The sequence below is a fragment of the Hippocampus comes genome, unplaced genomic scaffold (assembly GCF_001891065.2).
Source record: "Hippocampus comes isolate QL1 unplaced genomic scaffold, H_comes_QL1_v1.1 scaffold111, whole genome shotgun sequence".
Classification (NCBI taxonomy): domain Eukaryota; kingdom Metazoa; phylum Chordata; class Actinopteri; order Syngnathiformes; family Syngnathidae; genus Hippocampus; species Hippocampus comes.
Window position 1 is genome coordinate 1,548,645 of NW_017805698.1, and position 27,477 is coordinate 1,576,121.

General features: G+C 41.9%; 1 protein-coding gene across 3 annotated transcripts; it reads left to right on the forward strand.

The window, feature by feature from the left end:
* Nucleotides 1-461: 461 nt before the first annotated feature.
* LOC109523328 (TSC22 domain family protein 1-like) lies at nucleotides 462-26,583 on the forward strand. Of its 3 annotated transcripts, none has more exons than XM_019882403.1 (3): nucleotides 462-3,943; nucleotides 23,353-23,404; nucleotides 25,119-26,583. In XM_019882403.1, the coding sequence occupies exons 1-3, from the start codon at nucleotides 1,368-1,370 to the stop codon at nucleotides 25,383-25,385; spliced, it is 2,895 nt and encodes a 964-aa protein (XP_019737962.1). In that variant the 5' UTR covers nucleotides 462-1,367; the 3' UTR covers nucleotides 25,386-26,583. The 3 variants fall into 3 exon arrangements, with proteins under 3 accessions (XP_019737962.1, XP_019737964.1, XP_019737963.1); XM_019882405.1 differs by lacking the exon at nucleotides 462-3,943 and adding an exon at nucleotides 19,738-19,945; XM_019882404.1 differs by lacking the exon at nucleotides 462-3,943 and adding an exon at nucleotides 22,802-23,155.
* Nucleotides 26,584-27,477: the final 894 nt, after the last annotated feature.

Consider the following 27,477-nt stretch of genomic DNA (forward strand, 5'->3'; position numbering starts at 1 on the left):
AAAGTACTATAGAAGATGGTTGGATGGATTCCATTCATGTCTACAACTGTGATGTTAAATATTAATCTGTGTCTAGAATAAAAACATCCTGAAATATATTTGTGATGGATTGGTGTTTATGAATAAAGTTGACTTTTGTTGACGTTCAACTGATTTCGGTATGTTCTTTTGATATTCACTGGTTTATTTTGATTTGTGTCAAAAAATAATCCACTGCCCTGATACAGCATAAAACACGTTTGCATCAATCAAATTATTTAGTTCAATTTAATTTGCTAAATCATAAAAACTTTGTTGTCTGACACCAGGACTTCAAAGTATTGGCCACAAAGTCAGCAGGTCCTATTCGCAAAATGATATTCTAACAGCCACTTACAATCAAAGTCTGTGTGCAATCATGAGATCTACCTGTAGCTTTGTGTGTAACGGCTGCTACGTCTCCAAGCAGCATCTTCACTGTTGTCGCCCCCTTTGTCACATCCACTATGGCGGCAACGTCAACGTATGATTCAGCGATCAAGACAGTATCTTTGTATACAATGGTGGTGAAGACCACGCTCGGGCGCCATATTGCGCAGCACTCCTGCTCCCGGCCAGCCCTTCCTCTCCTCTCCTCTCATCTCCTCTCCTCTCCTCCCTCCAGCCCGGGTCCCGGCACAGAGCGAGACACAGCTGCGGTGCAGGGGAGGCTACACTCAAACTGAACAACGATACTGTTGGGAAGGACCGGTGATACAGCAAAACCAAGAGCCACATCGTGGAAATTCAATGGGATGGATTAAACCCTTTTACGCCACCGTTTAGTGATCGTATGGGGACTTACGTCACGGTGCCACGGATAAAAGGTCGCTTCATTAGTAGTTTTCTTTGAGAGAGGAGAGCAGAAAACGTCTGAGTGTTTAGCTTGTGTTTAGCTCAGCGGTGATGGATACTTGAAGCTAGCTAGCCGACGTTACTTCTCTGCCAGGCGAGTAGCGGTTGCTATAAATTCGCTCGGTTGCTCGTCTGTCGCCCTTGTTTAACACGCCTGGTGTTTATAGTACACAATATGATTGCTCGTGATTAACAAAATCCACAAACCGAAAACGCCGGTGAATTACTACTGGTATCAGCTGACGCTAGCTCGTTAGCTACAGGTAAAGCGGCCACCAGCTTCGTGTGTCAGTCTAACATTTAATCGCGAGAGAGTGGCTGTAGCCAGAAGTACAGCTTTATTAGATATCTAAGAAATATTGATAATTATCTTTTTCTCTTTTTTTTTTGGTCTTGTTGTCCGTTCATCGTAGTTTCGTCAAAACGGCGGCGTTAACGTGCTTCAACTTTGTTACATACTGTCAGAGACCAACTACCCCCCGGATTTTCTTAAAATGCATCATCCGGACCCCACTGGAGACTCTGGCAGTGTTAGAAAGATGGCGCAGCCGGCTGTCTTTCACAGAAGGGGTAGCAACACAAGCAGCGGGAGCGGCTCCTCGCTGTCAACACAGGTGGTCACCAACAGTCACGGCACGGCTGCTGAAGAATATCAGCCCTCCCTGTTGATTCAGTGCCAAACTTCTGCAGGCTCGTCGTCCCCAGGTCCCCACCATCCTCCTTCCCACAGCCTAAATATACATTCCCAGGCCACACAATCTGCTGGGGCTCAGATGAAAAAGAAGAGTGGTTTCCAGATCACAAGTGTGACTCCTGCGCAGATATCTGTGAGTACCAACAACAGTATTGCGGAGGACACTGAGAGCTACGATGACCTGGATGAGTCCCACACGGAGGATCTGTCGTCCTCAGAAATCATGGATGTGTCCCTTTCACGAGCTAATGATGTAGTTGGAGCGGAGAGAAGCTCCTCTGAGGAGACCCTGAATAATTTTCATGATGCTGAAACTCCGGGGCTGCTGTCACCAAACCAGCCTTCACACCCTCATGCTCTGAATCAAGCACCACAGCAGGGTGGTTGTATGGTTAATGGGACCGTGCACCGTCATCCTCATCATCAGAACCATGCCCAGGGCTACCCACTGCCTTCTGGGCCAGTAGGTGCCTCATCTACCCTTGCCTCTGTAATTCAGAAAATGCCTTCTAATGTTGGGGTCTCTCAAGAGGCTGCCCCTGCAAACATTGTTTCCCATCCTGTGGGGATGGTGGGCCTGGGATCCGCTCCTGGAATGCACAGCTCCGCTACAGGCGCTGCAGTTAGTATAGTTAATCCCCAAACCAGCAGTGTTAGTAATGTGAATATGTTGAGCTCTGCCAATGTGCCTGTGAAGGGGGGAATAAGCACGAGTGCGAGCAACAGCTCCGTAGGGTTTCCTCTCAATGCGAAAAGTGGTGGTGCGGGTGGTGGAGCTGGTTCTGCAGCATCTGGAGGCAACCTCATGAGTAACGCCAATAACACCATGATTCAGCAACAACAAACGCTCAACTCTAACATCTCCTTGACTACTAGAACCACTTCTGCTGTTACTATTGCCAGTGCCTCTGGGGGGCCGTGTCTCTCGAGTGGGATCCAGGGAAGAGCCGGTTCTGCTGCGCTGCAGTCAGTGAGCACCCCTGTTGCCGTCTCAACTATTCCTGCACCAGTGGTCGCCCCCACCAGTTCTCGCTTCAGGGTGGTGAAGTTGGACTCAAGTTCTGAGCCCTTCAAGAAGGGCAGATGGATGTGCACTGAATTTTATGACAAGGACACCCCAAACTCCGCCTCCTGCTCATCCGCATCTGATGCTGGCAGCACGCGCCAGTTTGTCTCTGAGAACTTTTCTGGGTGCTCAGAGCGGGAAAGCACAAGTGGTAGCTCTGTGAGTAGCACCATGAGCACAGTGAGCCATTATATGGAAAGTGTTTGTGGTGGTGAGACTGGGGGACCCCCGATTACCCAACATGCACAGGATTACGCCTCCCCTACTCAGGGTTTCCAAGCAGTCCCTTCCAGTGGCTTGTCTCAATCACAACCTCTTACAAACACACAAGACGTCACCCATTCCCACATCAAGACTAACATTGCTTCTTCGACTCCCTCAAACGTGAATCCGCCTGTACCTGTGCAAGGCCACCCGATCACCAGTGGAATGCCGATTTCGGCTGTACCCCAAGAACATCTTACCTACGCCCAGGCAGTTGCGAATCAACCCCCAGGCTCCACACAGGGCCTTGTGGGGGTTCACCAGCATCAGCTTGGCTACGCCTCACTCCCCCAGCATCCATCTGCTGCCTCAGTACAGATGAGACCCCCCGAGTACAGCCACTCACATCAAAGTATTCCCCAAGCTCCCGCATCGCAGCATCTATTGAACCAAGCCGGACTAAGTTCTTCAGGGCAAGCTAATGGAGCGTGTCAGATGATGGGGGGCCTCCAGCAGTCCCAGGTCATCCTCCAAAATCAACCCCAGCAGCCCGCATCTGTCCAGGCTACTACCTCCAATGCGGCCTTTCATGTTGGCGCTGCAGGTCAACAGCCTGCGAGCCACGCTGCCCACCTGGATTGCCAGCAGCAGAAACCACAGTCGCTCCCAACACAAGTCCAAAACATTGGTCTTTGCACGCAGTTGCCCACTACAATTCAGAGCCAGGTGTCCGCACCTAGCGTGCCTCCATCTAACCCCGACCCCCATGCCCTGCCACAAGTTCTCAGTGTCGGGAACAATAGAATGCTCCCACAGGGTGTTCCCCAGCCCCAAGACCTCAGCAGTGCCCAGGCCCTGGCTCATGCTGCCCAGGCTAGTGCCCTCTATGCTAGTCTGCCCACTTTCACTACCACTCAGCTGCAGGATGCCCAGCGACTCCTCCTTCAGCACCAGTCGGCTCTGCTGGGATTGCCGAAGGTTTCCGGAGGGCACCCGGGATCCGGATCCAACGCTGGCCAGGGTCAAGAAGCTGAAGGCAACGCTGCCATCGCCAGTGCCTTAACTGCATCAGCTGGCCTAAAAAATCTGGAAGGAGAGGAGGACGGGTAAGAGACTTTCTTTCTTTTCTGCTCCCTTCATTTGCCTTGAACACTGTTAATTGAAGGTTGTTTGTTGACCCGCTCAGCATTTGAGTGCAGAGCTGCAGGGGTTCTAATGCTCCCTGTCATTGTCCCAGCTGTGAGGGAGGAAGAGCCTTATTAGTTAGTCAATTAGTAGACAGTGACCAGGCTCCTACAATCTGATCTTGTCCTCTTGTCAGTGGGACATAATGCAGGGCTCAGATGGCTGTGACGCATCTTGTCTTTATCAAGTTGACTTGACGTTCTTACTTAGCATGCCCACTTGAATCCTGATAGGCCACGTTAGAGAGCATGACTTCTGTTGGGTCTCCTTGTGTTGTCATGCAGCAAATAGAAAAGCAGGTTTTCAAGCAAAGGCTTTTGCGAATTCTCCTGTCTGTGGGTGACCTTTTGAGGGAAGAGACTTACTCGTTCACGCCTTAAACCTTCAGTGAAAGCTTATTGATTTCATTAAGCGCTCACTCTTGTCACACTCGCGCTTTACCCACATCTGCTGTCCCTCTTCTTCAGTCCTAACATAATTCTGTTGTAGATAATATGCCCGATTTGAATATTTTCTGATGAAATACAGATATGATCTATAGTAAAACACTCAAATTTTAGTTTTTTTTTTGTTTGTTTGTTTTTCCCTCTTCACCCAAATTCAAAAATGTGAATTACATTGCCACTGGATGGCTTGGAGCATATCAGCCAGATTTCCCTCCTGTGATTTAATGGACCCTGAAGGTTGGCTAATGTTATCACATGACGTCTAACTCTGAGGAATGTGAAATCTTTGGGGATCAGATGGATTATTGTCGCGGATGATGACCAGAATTTGGGGCAAAGTAAAGCCCTGGTTACAATTGAGAAAATTGCCTTCCGGAATTGTGATCACGACTCAACTTCTGTTTTTAGCTGAACTTTTCAGAAGACAGATGCTGCCATTCATAACCAATGTCGGTGGTGAACATGGGTTAAAGTGAACCACTAATACCTCAACCTGGCAACAATGCAAGTAGACATAAGCTGATATATTTGAACTACAAATGCTGTTGTCACGCTAAAAGATAACCATGGCTAAGCAATGAGAAGTTTAAATTGCAGTTTCCCATAGACATCGATAATGGGGACTATATGTCTCTTTTCGCGCAAGGATGGGGTTCGTTTTGCTCCTTTTTGTTTGAGTAATTTGCATATGTTTTATGAGGCCACTGATGGAGCAAATTAATGCATGACAAAAACAAACCGTTGTTTCTCTACACAGCTTGCTTTTTTTTCGTCTCGCCATTAATGGACTACAGTAGGCACATTGTCTCTATTTTAGGCAGTAACATGACCAGTTTGGGGGTCTGGAGTGTGAAAGTTGTTGTTATACCTTTTGCTTAACTTGCAAAATCATCATTTCATTCATTTTCAACAAATTACACGTTTTTTTGCTACCTAAGGAAAAAGGGTGTTCTGTCATTTTCAGATGAACTGATCGACCCCTATATTCAGAAGATTTTATGTTTCTCTACAAAGTGCTGAGAGCAGTGTGATATTAACTCAGTGGGAGCGAGGTTTTGAGGCTACTGACTGGGTACATGTTGTTCTGTTGTTAAATACTGAAGGCAAAGTGTTCACAGTGTGTGCTGATTGTATAGGAGACATTGGGGAGAAGCTTTCACTGTCTGGACAGAAATCTGTTAGTAATTTTTGCTTACTTAATCGAGTTTTGTCAGCAATGGTCTTGTATAAACATGCAAGTTCTCCTGCCTTCAACCAAAAATGTTCAAATTGTTAAGCGCTGTTGCATGTCTGGGTATTTAATAGCTGGTCAAATTTAATTGACTAAAGTGGTGCGGCAATATCTTTTTCGATTTTTTTTTTTTTTTTTTTTTTTTTTTTTTCCCTCATTTTCAGATGAACTGATCGACCCCTATATTCAGAAGATTTTATGTTTCTCTACAAAGTGCTGAGAGCAGTGTGATATTAACTCAGTGGGAGCGAGGTTTTGAGGCTACTGACTGGGTACATGTTGTTCTGTTGTTAAATACTGAAGGCAAAGTGTTCACAGTGTGTGCTGATTGTATAGGAGACATTGGGGAGAAGCTTTCACTGTCTGGACAGAAATCTGTTAGTAATTTTTGCTTACTTAATCGAGTTTTGTCAGCAATGGTCTTGTATAAACATGCAAGTTCTCCTGCCTTCAACCAAAAATGTTCAAATTGTTAAGCGCTGTTGCATGTCTGGGTATTTAATAGCTGGTCAAATTTAATTGACTAAAGTGGTGCGGCAATATCTTTTTCGATTTTTTTTTTTTTTTTTTTTTGCCCTACTCTAAAACATGGCCATTTACCAAGAAACAAATTTGATTATTATTATTTTGTTTAAATTATGGTTTGGCATTCTTGTTTTCATAGCCAGAGCTTGTAAATGATCATTTTATTTGTTGTAATGGTTTCCCCATTACTTGAAAGCTTACAGCCAAATCTACAGCCACTCTTGGCACGCAGCAATCAAGGTTTCAGTCTGCTCATTGTAAAGGAGCCAGTCCCTCTCATCATCATGATGATCTTCATCTGGCAGGAACACACTTGTAGCAGTTTCCTGTGGCGGGGAGGTCTGTGGGACAGTAAGTGCAATACATGCACAATATGTGTTGTTGCTCCTGTCAACATTATTTGCGGACTTTATTTGGGAGTCGGGGATCCAATGATAATAAGTTGGGGAGTCAGGGATCTTGTGATAAGTCAAATCTTAATTATGGTGTGACTTGAAAATTTGAGATTGCATTGATTGTATGAGTATGTGAAAGAGGGTTTGTTGAGATTTATGCATTTGCTGTACGCTCTATAGTCATGATGGTTGCTTTGTGTGGGCTGACTGACTGGACTGCTGATGGTTGAATGGTGTGGTTATGGCGCAATGGTGACCAAAGGGAGAAGTCAAGTTGGTGATGTGATGAAAAATCATTCCACTCATAATTAGAGGTGCAACAATTCAGCGATTAATTGACAACTAATCAATTAAAATCAGAAATATTTCAAAAATCAGCTAATTGTTTGGAGATCTTGTTGAACTAAAAATTGCTCAAATTCATTGAATTTCAGTTCCTCAACAATAAATATTCTCAGATTGATGTAGCCCTTTATGACAGAAGTCTAATTATCTTTGTGTTTATTCCAAAGAAGACATTTCTAAACCTCTGCTTTGGAAACCAATAAGCTGGGGGACGTTTTTAAGTTTTATGGCCCAACCCTGTAAACTGAATCATAATTAGTTTGTGTGTGCAGATTCTTTGCTCTCAATATGAAATAATGTCCTCCTGTCTTCGAATGGAATTTTTTTACTCCATTTCATTGATTCAATTAAAACATAATCAATAGATTAATTGATTCTAAAGGTAATCTTTAGTTACAATCCTACCCGTAATTCTCTTTATGAGAGGATGTGCTTTTGTTTATGGTTTGCAACTTGTAGTCACTGGGGTTCAAAACTTTTGACTCTGTGGTTGGTCTGCAATGTGAGTGCATGCCATTCATTATTTTCAAGGTTGGAGTGATACAGTAGTGGTGCTAGACACATCACTGTCAGCTGATTGGTAGACTGTGACCTCTGTACTGCAAATGAGGGTTGCGGGGTGGGGGGATAGTTGGAACTACTACAAATCACTACAAAGCAAAGATCCAAAGCAATTTGTCGTCTCTTTGTACAGGCCATGTCAATCGGCAGCTGTGTGTCCTATCCCATTTCTTTGTTGAATTTATGTTATGCTGTCTCTTGGCCTTTTAATGAAGCAAATGTTATTCCTATTTGCATATTTGTTCAGATCAGATCGGCATCCTCTCACCTCTGACGAACTCTGTGCGCCAGCAACGGGGATGAGCATGTGCAGAAAAGCGGGTCCGATATTTGATTGACGAAGGTTTATACACGCAAGGAGAATTTGGTTTCCATTCAAATAGTCTGGTTGCATTCGTCCAACTTTAAAAAGTCAAACCCAGTAAATTAAGGTGGTTGGATGCATGTCTGGTTTCTTCCAATGTGCAAGTCCAATTTTTTTTTTTTTTTAATGTGCATGCTTGTAAATGTACTGTCTGAGACAGAGTGTAGTTCAGCGCTAGCCCCTTTCACGCTGCTGTCAGATTTTTTTGTCACTGACAAAACTACTGACACAGTATGGGAGCTTGAATTTGACTTGCCTGTTTCCCGGTTCACGATGTAGTGTCAGAGGCATGCGAGAAGCAGAAATGTGGGCTGTGTGAGCGGATATAGTGGAAATCTGGGAAAGGGGTGTTAAGTTTAACACCGGAGAGACCACCATGCTCCCTGCATGCAGGTTATGTGTTTATTAGCCTTTCCATGGTACCAAAATCCTGACATGCCGTCCTAAAGCACTTGCAAATATATAATTATAACAGCAAAACCTCAAATCATTTGTAAAAACAGTGGAATCATAGATGACAAAACATGGATCTTTAAATTTGTAGTATTTTTAGTCATCCCAAACATTTGGGCGGCGGAGGATTTTAAAATGAAATTATTAGATAGATATGCGTTTTCTTATTTTTATGCTTTGTTATACGGTAGTATAGCTAGTTGCTGTTTTAACACTGAATTAGGAATCAATAATTAGATCAATCATTATGGTGTGCTCACCAGACGCGAAGGGATCTAGCTAGTTGCTGTTTTGACACTGAATTAGTAATCAATAATTAGATCAATCATTATAGCGTGCTCACCAGACGCGTAGCGATCTTTTGCCTTGTGATCCCTGCGTGGGTTGAGCCTAGTAGTTTTGTACTCACTGAACGTGGATTATACTTCATTTCATACTCTACATATTTTACAGGTGTGACTAATAAACAGCTTGAAACGAGATGTTTGCTATCTGACAGTATCGGCACTAAAAATATATGGCAGTGTTTCATTTTTCGGGGGCGGAGTGTGTTGATTGGGGCATTTTAATAGTACCAGTATACCGTGCCAGTGTTTGTGGAAATAAAAAATACTCTTTTCAAGTGAAAAGATTTGCAATTGATGTTTTAGTACTGAACGGTGTGCTGTCCAAAAAGAGTCTTGTTTTGCTGATCTTGTACCAGGCGGTTGAAAAGCAGTATAATCTTGTCCCTGGCGTCGCAGGCAGCCAGTGCATACTGGACCTGTTGCTCATTGTGTTGAGCTCAGTGTGATCCCCACAATTCACACACAGAGGAAGTGACCCAATCTGACCCAACACAACTTAGTCAGGCCTACTGAAGCTGATTGAGACCATGACTGAGGACACAGCACACACGACCAGATGGAACTAGACTGAGCATTGCCGGGGCAGCTCGGTTAAATCCTCCTATTCTCTTGCTTAGTGGATTCTTTTGTTGTGGGTTCCGCATTTAAGTTTGCGCTGCCAAAATCCTAATGTGGTATAGTCATTTTTTTCTTTTTCAAGGGCAGGACAAAAATGTACTGTGTGCGTCTAAGCCCTATTCTGTTTTAATATTGTTTTTGAGCATATGCAAGATTCAGAAACTTGCAACTGTACAACACTGTTTCCAGGTAGTGTTTTTCCTCACTTCAAATTTTAAATTTGGACCAGTCAGACGTGACGAGAGAATCTCCAAAAGTAAACCACATTTGTTTTTTGTTTTACAGTGGTGTCCCCCCTCCCTCCATTCTCACTACACAGGCCAACCTAGAGAACACCAGAAATCAACAACAGAGCAGTGACGTGCTGTGTTAGTGTTTATGTTTGCGATCTATTAAAGCCTGCCTCCAGTGTCAACGGTAGGATGAACAAGGAAATCCTGTGCAGTTGTCGTGGGGCCTTGTAACAATGGAGGTTAAAAGCTTTCGCAGATGGGCTTTTTTTTTTTTTTTTTTTTGGTGTCTGATCTCAGACAGGATTGTCATTGCGTTTCCACCCTGAATTCCATCTTTAGTCTGACATTGCACTGTCCATCCTAACCAAAATCTGTCACGAGAGACCAACTAGCATTTAAGGAAAAAAAAGCTCTGAACCCATTTGAAGAAATCTATTTAAATCACATTTTTTGTGGTTTCCTTGTAGTCTGCCTCCTTCCATCTGATGGTTTGTTCATCCATCAATAAACAGTATTGTTTCAGTTAGAGTGCAACAGCGGTACTAATGACTCGTAATGGATGATAATGGCTAGTATTTTAAGCCATTCATTTAGGAGAAAAATGCTCTCCCATGCACCCTCTGCACAGACATGGCAACGGAGTTTCATTTTGACCTCTTGCCAAAAAAAAAAGCAGACAAAAGCTGAATTTGAAGTGATCTTAACAAAAATATTGTTCAACTTTGATTGACACTTCTAGCTGTTATCATTTTGAGATTCTCATTTAGCTAAATTCCCATTACAAGGTAACCAAGACTAAAACAATCGTTATGATGCAGTGCAGTTGTGCACTAGTTTGACCACAATATTAAACACAGCAATACCCTTATGTGAGTGTCTTTCAAAACGGAGGACTATTGTCTCTGGATTTCTCTTATGGCAGATGTTTTGATAGCTCTTATACATTGAATCTCATTAGATATCGCAAATTATCATAATGTTGTGGCTTTTTGGCATACTCAACACTTTGGCTTTATCAGTCCATTTTTCACTGATTAATTGCAGGAACAAAGAAAAAAATGCTTCTGAAATAGTGTGATTGGGATTTTTTTTGGGGGGGGTGGGGGAGAGTGCGGCAGACTCATTATCAACAATGTACTGTATTGACAATGATAGCCTGAATTGTGAAAGGCCGCAGGGTAATGCTTTAGAATCACACAAATACTTTTTAACTTGAGCGTCGATTCCAATGGCATGTTTACTTTGTGGACTAAACAAAGGATTTGACTCTGGGGAAACTGAAAAGTGAATCAATGTTCTTGTTTTTTTCTGGAATGGAAGAATCTCCCAATTCCATTTACAAAATTACTTCTGTGTTGAGAAGATTGTGATGCTGCCCTCCCCTGTTGATGTCGGTTAAACTTTCCAGAGCTGACTTCATGTTGTTTAGACTACAAACGAAACAGGGCTGAATGCCCCTGCAGGTTGCAGCAAAGCAGTGCACTCGACGTAATCAACTGTCTCAAGCACAGCTTCACCAACAATTGTTTCCTGACAATCGACCTAATAAGTAATATGCCACAGAATTGATGTTTGTCCATTTATTTTTAAGTATTTGCCCTTTCCTACCCGGTTCTTTTGGCTCATTCCCACACGTCTGTGTCAGGTTAGCACTGCCTGTGAAGAGATTCTCATAGTAAAATGCTCAATCGGTTATCACGCGTTTGTTTTGATGCAGTGAGCTCTCTCTGCCAATACCAATGCTGGTTTCCCACGCAAATATTTCACAGAGGCTAAACGTTTCAATCTTATTTTGAATGCCGGTCACTGTTTGATTGATCATTCAACTCCCATTCGCCAGCACGATGAAATCATGGTGGACTCTTTTTCGGTTGTAGTGGTCTGCCAGTGTCATGCCGCAAATCACGCCGGCAATGTGCTGAATCATGCCTGGCATTCCTGTGGTCACAACACTGTCCAGATAGCTTCAGAAATGACACCCTTTACCCCCGCCCGGGGCAGAACTTGGGTTTATGTATGAACATTGAGCCACTTTACGCTCCTTTCATTTTGGTTTCAATACAGCTCCAACACGTATTAGTAAGCACATGACGCAACATGCGATCTGTTTAAGAACCGCAAAGCTGGCTGTTTATGTGGCTGGTTATTTTTTTTAATTCATGGTGTCTGTTGCAGACCTTCTGGGCAGTAAGCAGGGTTTCAAAGTCCTCCAATCTTGCTTTGTGTGAGATAATCCCCTCCTCAATGCACTGTGTTGCTGAATATGGAAGGCGGCGGGAGGGGGTTGGTGGGAGTTGAAGTCTCTCTTACTCCCCCCTCCCACCTTAATCTTCAGCAGTCTAGCCAGCTGCTTCTCTTTGTTGCACGATTTAATGTCTGATGTACTGTCGGCATTGTTTCACTTGTGTGACATCTAAGTGGGTAACTACAGGAGACTGATTCTCAGATTTGCTTTCACTCGAAATAATTCTTTTTTGTTTAAATACTCATCCACGCACAAACATGCGCTCCTTTAGGCCTTGAATTCAGCAAAAGGTACATCACCACTTGAAGTGCCACTGAGTCGTTTTGGTGCACTTTCAACTTGTAAAGAAGGCAACACTGCCCCCTTTTGGTCATGAAGCTCTCAACGTTCTACTCAAACCAAGCTAATTGTGCTATTTGAAATTTTAAAGGCGACACAAGTTGTCCCAAACTTGAAATGCCTTGTCAGCATACTTACCAACCTGATGCTCCGGTCATGAACAAAGCTGCAAAACAGCAGTCTGATTAAGGCGTTCCCATTGAAACAGGATCTATAAAATGACTGCAGACTTGCTTTCTGTTTTTGCTTTCTTTTTTGCTGCCTTCATTCAAACCAAGGGACATTATACGTTACCGACCATTAACATGTTAATATGTAGCCACAGACGAGTTTTCATCCGTGCAGCGGCAAGTTCATGTTTCAAAAAGGTATACGGTGAAAAATATGCAAATAATCACCATAACAATCAAAAACTACAGCAGTCAGACCTAAAACACTAAGTAGTGAGCAGTAGAGTACACAACAGTAGAGAAAAATAGATAATGTACAGGGCTCCAGACTAACTTTGTTTTTTTTTTTTGGTTTTTTTTTTTTTCAAAGGAGCACACTCGTTTGTTTAGGAATTGCTGAATAGTTTATCATTGAGACTAGTTGAGATAGCGTGGCAAAGCTTTTCTATCAATTGTTCCATGGCTGGAAGCGATAAACTGTACATGGTACCACAAGGATTGAAAGTTGAATCTAATTTCTGTGGTTTTTGGAGGCCCGTTTGTGTAGTTGAAATAAAATAAGTGGAAGAAAGTGGATGGAGTTGAAATAAATCCATAAGACCTTAGTATTTACTGTAATATTTTAAATTGAAATGTATATTCACTTAATCATCAAATATGTCCACTACATGTTTTTCTAAAACGAAGCACTTGAATTGATGATGATCTGTTGTTTTTACATTCGACACAAGGTGGCGCTGCTCACCAGCAGCATGTACCAAAGGAGAAAGCGCAATGTGAGTGTGTGTAGATTACACACTCTAACATGTGTATTAATAAGCTTGTCTTTTGACCTGTGATTGAATCAGGAGTTTGTTTAACCTTTTAATTATCAGAACAACTGGAATAAGTAGGACTTTTATTTCTAGATATTAAACCACAGTGTTCATGATTTTTTTCTGTGTAATGGTTAATCAAAACAGCGGTATTAGATTACTACTGCTGATATTTAATTACTGCCGAATTAATAAGGCCCCCTCTCTCATTCTTTTACTTAAAACATTTTTGTATTCAGATGTCACTATGTTTCTGCTTTGCTTTAGTTCATCCCTTAATAATCCCATGAACTATAATGCAAAACTCTTAAGTGTTGTGCACATACTTCATGATTTTAGAATTAATAGACCCCTTGAATTATAACCCCCTTCCCTTTCAATGTTTTTTATTTTATTTTTTTGTACGTGACACGGGTGATTTACTTGCTCTGTACAGTAGTTGTGCAGTTTTAAAGTCAGCCGTATTGTGTAATTTTCTGGTTCTGGGCTATAAAAAATAAATTGTTGGTGTAATCGAGATAATCAACGTTGTATATTATTTACTCTTTTTGAAGTCTGCATAATAGTTCAAACGAAGTTATGTGTTGCCCAAAATCTCTGAACAGTATTGTAAAGATGATACACTCAATGAATTATAAAGATATTATGGACAAACCCAATTCCAATGACGTTGGGACTCTCTCTGTGTTAAACATAAATAAAATTATTTGCAAATCATGTTCAACCTACATTTAATTGAATACACTCCAGAGACAAGATATTTAATGTTCAAACTGATCAACTTTTGTCGTTATTAGCAAATACTGGAATCATTAAGCTGACTGCCCAAGCCATGCTTCTTGTTGCGATACAACTAAGCTGTGCTTATGATAGCTCTGCTGCCGTCACAGATTCAGGCCCTGACGGAGGAGTCCTATTTAGTTAATCCACTTCGAGCTGTATGTTGTCTTCACTCGCGAGCTTGCGCTGGGACGCACAAATGAAACTCATAAAATTTTAAAAAAATCATAAAGATGCACTGTTGTCCATTTCACAAGCCCGTCGTCATGCAGTTGAGACTTCAGGTTTCATTTACACAGTTTTTAAAAATAGAAAGTTATGGAAAAAATATGCAACCCAATTTAACAAATTTCCCACTCTGGAAAAGTATGAAAACGGAATCTATTTTATGGAAAAATAATCATGTTTCCAAGACTTTTACAACAGCTTTTTTTTCTATTTCAAAAATTCTGAACAATTAAAAAAATATAAATTGATAGATCTGTTTTTACTATCTTAGTGTGAGAGCCCTATGGCATGATACCGCAGTTGTGATGATTATTTTACTCTGATTGATTTAGAAAATTACATTGGTATAAGTTATCAGATGATAAGTAGTTCCTTTAAAAAAAATCCTTACATTGTTCCAAATTAATGTGCAGAAACCTGAGCTGTTGGATTGTATGACCAAATGCAGCAACCTGACGCAGTCAGATTTTCTGATAAACTCTGAGGGCAGAAATAAGAGAATTTAAAATAACGAGTGATTTAAATCTTTCTTTTTTTTTGGGTGATTTCAACACCTTTGTTGACTGGGATGCTGCAGAGGGATTGAGTGGAAAATTGAGACAGAAGTGGCGCAAAAAGTTCGTGTGTAAGATGTAAATCAACTTACAAATGAGCATGATGAAATCAGGATATTAACAAAAGAGACATTTCCTGGGACAAAAACTCACAAATTTGAACTGAACTCTTGACATCGTTTTGAATGATACCACTTATAACATTTATTTGCTGGAATACTGAACAGTGTTTACATTACCATATTTTCCACCCTATAAGGCGCTTCAGAGTATACGGCGCCCCTTCAATGAATGGCCTATTCTAAAACTGTTTTCATATATTGGGCGCACTGCTTTATAAGGTGCATAGAATAGAAGCTAAAACCAATTTTCTGATTCCAATAATTTTTCATTACACTCATACTATTTTTGTTGACAAGTGAACATATAAGTATCAACGGGTTAATGCCCTTTGAGATGTCAGGGATTAGTGGATGTCGCGGAGGTGTCCGTTCTCAGCGGCACTTTGCTCACACCTCCACGTTGTTCCTTAATCCCTGACGGTTGTACTCCTCGTCGGGCAGCAATCCTGACGTATACGTGTTTGATTTTGTATAATCATTGAAATACAGTAACTAATAATAGTTTGATGTAGATTCTTTGACGACTGACTCATAATTTACAAATATTACCGATGCATTTCTTCTGGAAATTATTTGACAAAACATTGGCATAGAGAATCAGAATAATGCATTTAAATGTACTTAAATGTCACTTTTTTTCTTGCATACAGAGAACTCTGGAAATTAGGGTTTGGGGGAAAAAAATCGGGAATTTTAAAATCTCAAGTGTGTAGGAACCCTGATTTAGAAACTCCAGGAAAATCATGACATGGCATGGATCTTTAACTGTTACTTTCGATATTATGTGGTTGCCGTTGGAATAAAAACAAAAAAGATTGGTACTTACTCATTCACTCCCAAAGACATATTTATGTCTTTTCACACTCCACACGTTCAACCCCAGATACTTGTTTTTTTCAAATTTAAAGACTTAAAAAAAAACTAATGGGGTCTAGAATTGGCTGGTACTGAATGAGTTAAAGGTCGAGTGTCAAGTAAACTTGGCCAGCCATCTTTTGAGTAATACTGAGGGCTAAAACTATTTCAAGGATATTTTCGGTGTTTTTTTTTTTTTTTTTTTTTTTTTTTAACACAACCTGCCCAGGTTCACAGTTACACCCAAAGCAATGTGCTTCACAAAATACTTTTGTTTGGCAATGTCCGTGAGTGGCGTCATTTATAGAATGCCAAGTCACCAGTCAGCCATTTGAATGCATCGTTGGTTGTCCCATGAACTACTCTTTGCCATTGTGATTGCGTTATTTGGCGAAATGCCTCGGCGCTGTGTGGCGATCCACTGTTCTATTTCAGAAAAGAAAAGAATAGGGCATGTAAATGAACCAGAAAAATGGGATGTTACAGTTTTGTCCTCGCGAAGCGGATACATTTCTGGCAGATACATTTGAACCGTCGCTTTCCGAATCGATATCTGACTAGCTTTATACACTTCCCATCGTGAGCCCCACTATTGTTGTTTTAAAGTGATGTCACACTTCTGGAGTTTGCGCTCGTCAGGATCTCACTTTGGGAAAAAGATTCCTTTGTCAACTTTACGAAATATAAAATATTTGTTCATGCTTTATTTAATGTATTTTCTTTCATTACTTGTAACATAAAATATTTTGTTTGGGATTTTCTAAAATTACTTCACAGTTGACCTTTAAGTGGGCAAATGCTATTGAGGTGATGCTGCTGAGAAATTGTCTTCTAGTTGCTGGACCTGGCATTGTTTCGTTCAGTGTGAACTTGATGTGCTGTGTTTTCTTTGGCTGCTAATCCTTAGAACGCCAGTTTTCACTCCACATAACTTGGCAGCGCTTATGCAATGTGGATCTGTTGTGGTATGTTCTACGTTCAAGTGTCTCATTGCTGCTGTCAGCAGAAGCAAGTGGCCCTCCTGCACTAATCTCTTCAGACCCATGCCTCAGCTTTTTAATGTCTTTACTTTTAATCCATTCAGAAGCATTTGTCAAGATGCATCATTTACTATTGTACATATCATTGAAATAATTATCGTGTACGGTACTCTCATGGAATGGTACTTGTGGTTGTTCTGAGCCTAAAGTCTCCTCTTGTATTGTTCCTTCCACATATAAATCTGCATGTGAATATGAATGATCAGGTGATAGGTCACGACCGTTCTAGCACAGTCTAGCTGAATATCGCTTCCTCCTTCTCTGCCACCCCTTGCCAGGTACGTAATGACAACTAATGGCGTGCTGCTGTCAGCCGAAATGCTCCCATAGAATCCATCGCTCTTGGAGGCTAAAGTGGCTACTCATCATTCCGAGCCAGCTCTATGGCTGGCTCACTCAGTCGCTCTGTCATTCTCCATAGTCAGGGTTTGACTATGGAAAGCCACTCCCAGGCCTTACTGGTAAAGTCTGTGCACACACTAAACTATCAAACTATAGCCCAGCCAAAAGCCTTTACAATTCAATAGGCCTGCTTTTTTCCCACCCCCATTGCTGGATCATGCAAGGCCTTTTTATTAACATTCAAACATTAACATTTACCAGCCACCGATATTGCTTGCCACTATTTACACAAAACTGTTGGTAAAATAAAAGCATTAAAAATAAATTGAAAATGTGACTACAATAATAGATACCAAAAATGATTTTTTTGCTTTGTTAATACTTTCAAGTATAATTAGTTTAATAAATAAGTGCTAGTTAAAAAAAATTAAAATACCGAGATACAAATGTTGCAAACCTTTCGAAACTACATTACTGAGATCTTTGCGTTTTGTCTTGAGCCACGTTTCCTTTGTACCAGTTCCGCAATGGAACGGCCTTGCTGGGCCCTGTAAATCGACACTTTTTCCTTTCACTTTTTTGGGGTGATTCTAAACTCTAGGGCGACTGGGGCCGTGGTGTCCCAGTTATCTGATTGGTGTTTTTTTTTTTTTTGTTTTTTTTTCTTTTTTTAGCAAGGCAGCATTCATCCATTGTCCTCGCCCATTTCTTAGTTTTACACAAACGTTCCAGAGCCACCCACCGGTCATCAAATCGGCAAGTGGTGAGCTTTGCATGCCTCCTGCAAAAAAAAAAAAAATGTCCTCACACTTCAATATTTTATTCGTCTTGCCTTGTGCCACTAGTTCCCATTCATACTGAATGGAGAGCAAGGTCTCATTCATTTGGCCGCATCTTCGATTCATTGGCGCATTTTTTCTTTTCTCCTTCTGCAGGCATTCATTTTCTAATCCGCTTATCCTCACAAGGGCGTGCTGGAGCCTATCCCAGCTGTCTTTGGGCAGTAGGTGGGGTACACCCTGCACTGGTTGCCAGCCAATTGCAGGGTACACATCGACAAACAACCATTCGCGCTCACAATCACACACACCTAAGGACAATTTAGTGTGCCGTTAACCTGCCATGCATGTTTTTGGAATGTGGGAGGAAACCGGAGTACCCGGAGAAAACCCACGCAGGCACAGGGAGAACATGCAAACTCCACGTGAGAAGGCCAGAGCCGAATCGAATCCTGCACATCTGCACTGTGAGGCCGACGTGCTGGCTGACGTGCTAACCAGTCGACCACCACTTTTTCCTTATTAAAAGCCAACATTATGTGGAGAAACTTCAGTCACTTTGAGAAATGTACACAGCAATTTCTAGTATCTTGATGTAATGTTTAGGTCACTTCAGTAACTTGGAGCACACAGGCATTACGGCTAAAAAGCATTGCAGATATGCCAGGGGAAAATCAGCCACTCATGAGGAGGAAAGCCGAGTGCAGGTGGAATAGAGCAGAGAAAATAATGCAACAGGCAGTTAAAATGTAATAATTCACGGTGGTGACAGCATATGGAATATTTGATCTGTAACACTGATAGTGTGATCGTGAGGGCCAGAATGCAGGACAGGATGAGTCGGCGAGGCTACTTGACATAAACCCGTTTCCAATTAGGATCATAACGCAAAGTCAACATGTACATGACTGAAACGTTTTTTTTTAATTCCTCATTATATAAACACAGACAGTAAGGCTGTGACATCTGCCTTAGTCAAAACGTCGACTATTTGAAGTTTTTGTCGCTTGTGGTCAAGCATGAGGTTGCTGAGTTTAAGTAACGGTCTGGCCCTCCCAAAAGTCATGTGATGCTGATTCATCCAGACAGATGAAGTCTGTTAGGACAAGGAAAATCCCCAGCATTGTGCTCTTCCCATACCTGTTATTTCTTGGCCGGCTGTTTCTCCGCCATGGTTGGCTCTGAGGGTCTATGTTATGGTTTCTGTCTGGCAAGGTTTCGGGCCATCTTTAGGAAGCCTTTCAATGAGAGATGACAAGATAAGACCCTGAGGCACATGCACTTTCTCTCCCCTGTCAAATAGAGGACTGGAATACAGGCTAGACCAAATGTTTTTCCATAGAAGTGCTTTTACAAATTTGACAAAAGATCTTTATGTATGTATGTATGTCTTTATTGATTGGTATCTTGATTTGTAGAAGTCTGAGGTTGGGGTTTCAAAACCAGGCTCCGTCCTTGCTTTGCGGAGGTTGCATGTTCTCCCCGTGCTTTTTTTTTTTTTTCCCTCTCTGTACTCCATTTTCCTCACACATTCTAAAAAAATACTTCTTAATTAATTGAAGTAGTTAGGATAAGCAACACAGAAAATGGAAAAGAGAAATGGAAATGTTATATTGTAGACATCTGGGAAGTCCGAAGTGACGGTATTACAGATTTTACTGTACACTCTCGAGGAGGAGGCTCTGTGGTGGAGGAGCAGGGAAATCATTGGGCCACATGCTAATCTCTGTTGATAGTTTATGTTACTCGCTGTGTCACATGATCACGCGTCACTACTCACTCAGCTTCTGTCTGGTAATTCACCCACAGCCATTCAAACACAAATAGATGACGGAGGGAAATGGGGAGAACACACATAGGAACTCGTGTCAACCTCGTCTTCTATTTTGTAGTGCCTGTGCAGTTGTTACCACTAATACATCTGTAAGGGAGCTCGTTTGGACCCCGCCGCCAAATTTTACAGGGCACAAGGATTTTTAGGTAAACAAAGAGGCTCGGGGACACACTCTTCCACTTTGGATTCTAAATGTTCCTCCAGACCGAAGACCCCATGAGAGTGCGCGGTGTCCGTGTTCAGGGCCATGACGAGATGGCAATGAAGCTTTTGTTCTGGGAGCTGGAGCAGCATCTCAAAAGGTAAACTAAAGGAGGTCTACAGTAGCGTTGCCTGGCCAATCACCACAAGAGGTGAACACAAAAGGTTCCAAGGCCGTATTGTGTGTGGCTCTCTGTGAACTTTCGATTCATTCATTCATGCTTCCAACGCTTGTATGAATGTTGAAAGATGTTCTTACTGGACACCAATTTGCAGTGCTTACTTTGTGATGTGTCTGCAGTGAATACAAAATGGTGTTCAGAAAAACATTTCTACCAGTTATGATGCTCTATGACGGTGTGAATAATTTAACTCCTTTTTGTCATAGCCAGGCTTGCCATATTTAGCTTTCTTTTTTGGGGGGAGGGTGGGGGGGAGGTGGAGAGTGTGTTAACCACTGTGCTGCCCTCATGTTACTCCATCTGGTTTCACATGTAGTCACCTCGTCACCACAGTATAGGAAGATAGGTTGCGTTTAATCAGTTCTTTCTCCCCTTCATGATGGTCTTATGACTCTTGAAATTAAGTAAATCTTTGCAGCGCTGTGCTGGATTTTTTTTCAAGAGAGACTAAAGTTGGTTTTACCGACTATCAGGATTATGCCTTTTCATTGGGTACACCTGCCTTAATGTACATGTAGAGATGAAATGTACGCATTTGTCTTTAAAGCGTGACTTACAGGTACATGCAACAATGCTTTGTAATCACATTTCAGGTCCTGGACTCGAAATGACAGACATGCACAGCATAAGGGTTCTAATGCGTGAAATGTTTTAAAATGTGCTTCCTGAAGAGGATATTTGTTTCACAGTGTAGGCTACATCTTTGCAAAGCAACAAGATTTTAGATCGACCTAGTTGGAACACAGGCCATTCTTATCTCCCACCAAAAAAAATCCATGTTATCAGTTGTCAGTTGTGCTTATTGATCCAATTCCCACTGACTGTTTGAATTCTTGCAAATAATTGTAATCTTAATTCTACTAATATGGCATCATTGGTTATGAAAATAAAAGAAACCCACATGTATGTGTGGATTTTAATCTTTTAATTTTAAAGCATATGTAGAAATGACATCTTGTCTCGCGTCACTGGCTGGTTGAGGTACATTTTTCTTATTGGGAACTTCACTGCTTTTCTTCCCGAAGAGTTCAAGTCACACAGTCTATTTGGATTTGTATAATTGGCTTTACCTCTCGATCATTCAAAAAAAAAAATGCGGAAGAGCTCAGTGTCTTAGAGACTCTTGATAAGCTGGTTAGCTTAAGTGCTCTCCTAGAATTGGATCTTGGTTGAAGACATCAAAACAATCACTCAGTGGCTAAATTTAAACATCTCGGGTGCCTAATACACCAGCATGGCAATTGTATGTCTTCTCTGCACTATAACATACATGTGAATTCCAACATTTGCTCTGGGCTTGTATCGCACAACTAGGATGGCACCAGGTACGTTGGGCAGGTAGAGTGATTGGCATGTGTATTGTATAAAAATTAACATAGTAGGTCAACTATAAATAAAGCCGAGCTTCCAATGCCATCATCATCTCTACTTGTAAATCATCCTCTGGCACATTATGTACAGGCAACTTGAGCTTTTTTTTCTTGTGTTGAAATATCACTCCTGCTGTGGTTTTAGCCTATGAATTAATAATTGACTTTTGAGTCATTGTGGAGATCCGAGCCAAGAATAATTTGAAGATGTGGTTCATTGCATGTGGAGGTTTGGGTGTGAGCAGTTGGCAGAATGTTAAAAGTATCCATGAGGGTTTTTTTTTTGGGGGGGGGGGCACAGAATATCAGACAGTTGCCCTTCAAGGTACAGGTATGTGAGAGGCAGTGGTTCGCATGTAGGAAGTGTCAGAGAAAGGAGAATCTGTGGCATTTTCATTGGGCTACCAAAAGATTATCTACCTTTGTTTGGATGGAACTCTGGCCAAATATTATTTGCAGTTTTTGTCAAGACATTTGCACACCCATCTGGGCTGAGCATGCATTGGTTTACAATGTACAATACGCAATACAATTGGTCATGATTATTATGCACTCTTGGTCGACTAAACTGACATTAACGGTGCACACCAGGTTACTTGATTGCAGGTTTAAGTATTGTGGCAGACAATTTAAAAATAGTAATTAAGTTGTTGGAGAAAATACAAGTCAGCTTGCATGCCAACATGTGTGCATACAGATTGCAAATTGAGGGATCATAATTGATGTAAGAAATTGGATTAAACTTTGTTGACACGAGATTATCCGGCCAAATATTGTTCATCATTCCGTATTTATCAATCGCCACTTCAGATCCACATTTGGCATTTTTGTTCCGTCTATATCTGAGCAATATTTAGCCATATCCAATAAAACAACAGTCAAATAATGCAGGTGTGCCATTGATTGATCTCACTTCATATGCAGTGCCATACAATCCCACATGGGGGCAATGCATGCCAATGCAAATAGCGTTACTTGGATTTTTGAAGCATCGACTGTCATCCCCACTGATGCCATTGGCACACATACTTAAATGAGAAATTGCCATCAAAATACCTGATTGTGTTCAATTTAGTCTTGAAAACTGTTTGTAAGAAATACGCAGTAGATATATTTTTTAATGTTGATTCCAAAAATAGAGGATGAACTATTGTGCTGAAACCTGGGTGCGTCTTTTGTCACCAGACAGTCGAAAAGATTGCCTCTGGTTGCTTTTCAGCGCGACGATCCCCCCCTCCCTTTTTTTTTTCTTTCTTTCAGTCTCATCCGGTTCTTCCCGGTTTCATCCACCTCATCTTGTGTTACTCGAATATTCTATGCAAATATGTGTCAGCTGAGCGGCAGGTGGGGGCGTTTCTGAATATATTAGGCAAATGAGTAGTATCTCGTCCAATCTGGGACCAGTGCTCCTAGGCACGTCACGGGAGACATCACGCGAGCTTGTACTGAGCTGCGGACATCGTGTTGTGTGCTGAACCAAGCTGAGCTGACCTTGAGTCTTGCGTTAGTGTTGTCCGGTCCTCAATCCGAACGTCTCGCGTGAATGTGTCTCGGGGAGCTGGTCGCGCTGTGTCCGTATCGGGGCACGACGGACTCGCTTTGTCCTAAACTCGAGCTCTTGTAACGCACAAAGCGCCATGAATACGCCTTGCTACACCGTGGCGATGGATCTCGGCGTCTGCCAGCTCCGAAATGTCTCCATCTCGTTCCTGTCATCGTTATTAAGCGCAGAGAGCTCGCACGTCAAGCTCGATAGCAGGTAAATTACCAGTTTTCTTTGGCTAACGGTTAAGCGTTGTTGAGCTGCTTCGCCTCACCTGCTGCCGCCGTGGATGCTCAACTTGTGGGGGAAATGGCCTCATAGGACACGGATGATAAATGTTAATATTCGTCGTGTATCTCTGTAATGCCTTCATAACCCGAGATTTCATATTTATTTCCTTTATTTTTTTACAGCTCGTCGGGAGCCAGTGTTGTGGCCATCGACAACAAGATCGAACAGGCGATGGTGAGTTTTATTACCGGTTCTCCACTTGAAAGAGATTGCGTGAAAAATACTCTTTTGTCACCGTGAGTAGGCCACTTGGAAAACGACTGGCCGTTTCACATGCCTAAAACGTGTTTGAAGTGCATTTGTATCCCAAATGGAGTCGACTAAAAAACATATATATACCGTATGCATACCGTGCCAACACAATGAATAAGCCCTGGAGCTTTTATCATGTTCCTCGGTTTAGCTTTGAACTGTATCAAGTCGTAAAGTACAATCGTACAATATTACTCCGTGAACCACGGCGTTAGAGTTGGACTGAACGTTGTATCACGGTTCAGTATCAGGTCTGGGAATTTGTAGATTACTGTAATTTATTTTACAAAATACGAAGTGACTTTACTGTTCAGTTGTTGTCGTTACTCCCCGCTCTGTTGCTAGGCAAGGCGAAATACACATAGTGTGAGTAAAAATATCCAGAGCGCTCATTGGCTGAATTTTCACGATGGGCAGGGCTAAACGTCATCGCATGTGAAATCTTTTATAGTGGAGTAATGCCACATTTAAGTGTGTAAAATGCATCGTCCACTTTCAGTATTTGAAGTTTTATTTAGATAATGTTAACGTGTCTGTGTGTGTATATAAATGCAAAGAAAGTTTACTGAGCTTTTTCAAGAACTACACGATAAAGTTAAATACCTCACATTTGCTCAGTATGATCGCGGCAACGGGCCTGTATAGACTCCATATTATAAAATTCTTTTAAGAAATGTAGCATAAATATTTGAACGAAAATGAGTATGAAATATCTTCTTGTATTCGCAAGTAGCATTGATTATGAATGGAAAAAAAGTTTAAAAGTGCACATTTTCAGCATGACGTCTTTGATCCACTGGTGAAAGGACAATTTGATATCTCCTTTCATCAATAACTGCTTCAAACAACAAAGTGTATGCAGAAAAAGTGGTTAAGATTGCATGACCGTCTGTGTCTTATGTGTTGTGTTGTATTAGTAACAACTGAAAAGTGTTCAAGACTATTTCATTCAACATCACTTTAAATGACAAAGATATACAGTGGTAACTTGACAAACGAATGACCCAATGTATGAGTTCTCCAGGTGATGAGCCGCTGTGGTATTTCCCCCCCCCCCCTCCCCTTTCTTTCTGTCTCCTTTGTTTTGTGAGCCACCAATTTTGCTGCGGGTGAGCTTCAAATACACTGACACTGGAATGAAAGGGGAGCTGGGGCAATTAAGGCATTGTAATGCCCTCACATGCGGGCAAGGAGAGCTGCATTAGCAGATGTACTTTTAATGACCAAAACAGTTAAACAGACAAATGAAAATAAAGAACACAAGCTTTTGTACATCCCACCTCATACCCAGATGCTCACACTGAGCTAACCGGCCAACCTGACTCTAGCTCCTCATATCACTTTGTTTTTCAGTCCAAAACCAAAAATGCACATTAGGCCGCAAAATTTGTAATGAGCCGACATTAATTTTTTTACTGTAGGTGACGTGACAGCCAGGGTGTTTCCCAGAGTCAATCATTTTTCAGCAATTTGAATTCCGTAAATAAATTGGCTTTGATTGTTGGCAAGTATCAAGTCTGGAAAGGTTTTGAAGGCTTGATCGGTTTCATCGTTCCATGTAGGTCTCTTGATGTGTGCGTCAGATTCGGCTGAAGGTGGAACAGTGTCATAACACATCTGACTTTGTATGTGTCAGGACCTGGTGAAGAGTCACCTGATGTACGCCGTGCGTGAGGAGGTGGAAGTCCTGAAGGAGCAGATCAAGGAGCTCATCGATCGCAACTCCCAACTAGAGCAGGAGAACACCCTGCTCAAGACACTGGCCAGTCCGGAGCAGATGGCTCAGTTCCAGGCGCAGGTCCAGACCGCCTCCCCGCCCGCCGCCTCCACAACGGTCGCCACCCCAGGTCCGGCTTGTACCCTCGCTCAATCCGTCTCGCACACCTCCGGCCCCTCAGCGTAGCCCGGCGCACACAGACTGACTCAACACTACTTCTGCTAACACAAGTGAGCAGGTGACGAGGACGAGTAGGAGGACGAGTTGATGCTGTTGATCCAAGAATTTGCACATATTTATCCCTGAGAAGGATGCATCCAGTGGGACAAGTGCTGCACAAGGCGACAATCCTGCAACTCATTAAAAATTTGCCAAAAACAAATAAAGAAAAACGTGGACATATCAGCTAGAATGTCTCCTCAACAATAAGCAAAACCACATACTTCAACACAGATGCTGAAAAGATCACTGTGCCTGTGTGTGGCTCTTAGGCGATGTCAATTGTACTAATGTTACAGGTAGAAGAATGAAAGGATCTTTTTTGTTTGTTTTTTGATTTTTTTTTCCTTTGTCATGTGTTGTAAATAAATCCGTTTCTCATGCCTAGAAGCTGATGTTACATTGAAAGAAAAGGCCTTCCCAGAATGACAAATAACGAATGTGAGCAAATTTCAAGACCAAGTCCCCATCTGGAATGGGGGGAGGGGGGGAAGCCCTTCTAAATAACAGCTGCATGGAGTGTGTTACTTGGCTTTGGTGGAACAAACGAGATGTTTTCTTACATTCTCAGTATTTCTTTTCACATTTCTTAGCTCTGCAGTGGCCTGGACACAAAACATTGTTTGGCAGGCAAAAGAACATGTATATTTCTGTATAGTGTAAGTAAAACATGTAAAATAATGAGAGGAAGAGAAAACAACAGATGCATCAGTATCTTGGTCACATGGCGTGAGCAGCAACATGCATACCTTACCCAGGCTGTTGTCTATTTTTAAAAGCGTGTATTTTCAGGATCGAACGAGTTTGGTTATTTAAACTGACAAGGTGCAGCCAACAATGTTATCTATAACCGCCACTGCGACATTCATTCTTACTGTAAAACTTTTCTTTCTTTTCTGATATATTGCACTTTTTTTATGATTTAGTGTTTTGTTTTTTGGACAGTGAAATACTTCTGGATGAACAGTATATGAATCTCTCAACATTAGAAAAAAACAAACTGCAACTTCTTGATGTTTTTCCATTACATTCTCTGTATCGGTTGTATGTTCATGATGTTTTGTGCATGTTTCTGCAAGACTGGATGAGAAGTTGTAACATACCATTACCGCAATTGCACTTGAAAGCTGCACTCACAACTTTCATTAAAATCCTGAATAAGTGTTCGGTGTTTTGTAGCCCTGCTTCTTTGTGGTGGGTTGTTGGGGAGGAAGGTCAACCCAGCAAGTGTGACAGTGACGGGTTACACTGCTGGAAGCTGTGCAGCTCTTGGAGAAGCCCGGCACACGTGGAGTCGTGTACTCATGATTAGTCAATAAGATCTCTCCAAAAATTTGCTTTGTGTCAACTAAAGAAGAACATTTTAAAATAAAGAGCAATAGCTACTAAAATGTAACTGCTTGCCGAGAAGAAAACAGGCGAATTATCAATATTTCATTTGTGAGGTCCTTGTTCTCAAGTCAACTGGTCATGAACTATGTAGGCTACCATCGTTTACCTTCTGCTAGTTTGTGTTTTATAGTTCAAATTACAGTCTTGTAACATTCATTGCTAAAGTGCTTGTTTTTTCAGCGAATATAGTCAATACCATGTAAAGTCTTTCATGATGAAGTGTTGAAAGGGTGTGAAAACAACAATTTAGTTCTGAATTGTTCAGATATTGAACCTTCTCAATTGTCTGGACTTTTTGGGCCGTGGCGAAACGGAGTCACTGTGACACTTGGGATGGCTCCACCACTGGCCCACGAGCCAGCTCGCTCAATCTGATGAGAACTACCGGTAATTGCTAGCTCGAATGCTGGCTCATGTCATGGCGATGGGGCCGTCCAATTTCCCCACCACCTGGTTCTGTGCCACTGCCACACAACGTAGGAGTTCATTACGTACACTAAATGTTGGCTAGCTTGGAGGCTAACAGACTTCTACATGCTGCAGACCAGTGGTATGGCCGTTCAGTATGTCACCATATCACTTGGAATCCTGTCGATGAGTAACACAGCCCAGCCAACACTCTTCATATTAAAATTGTTTTCTCCAACTCGATGCATGCAAGGTTATC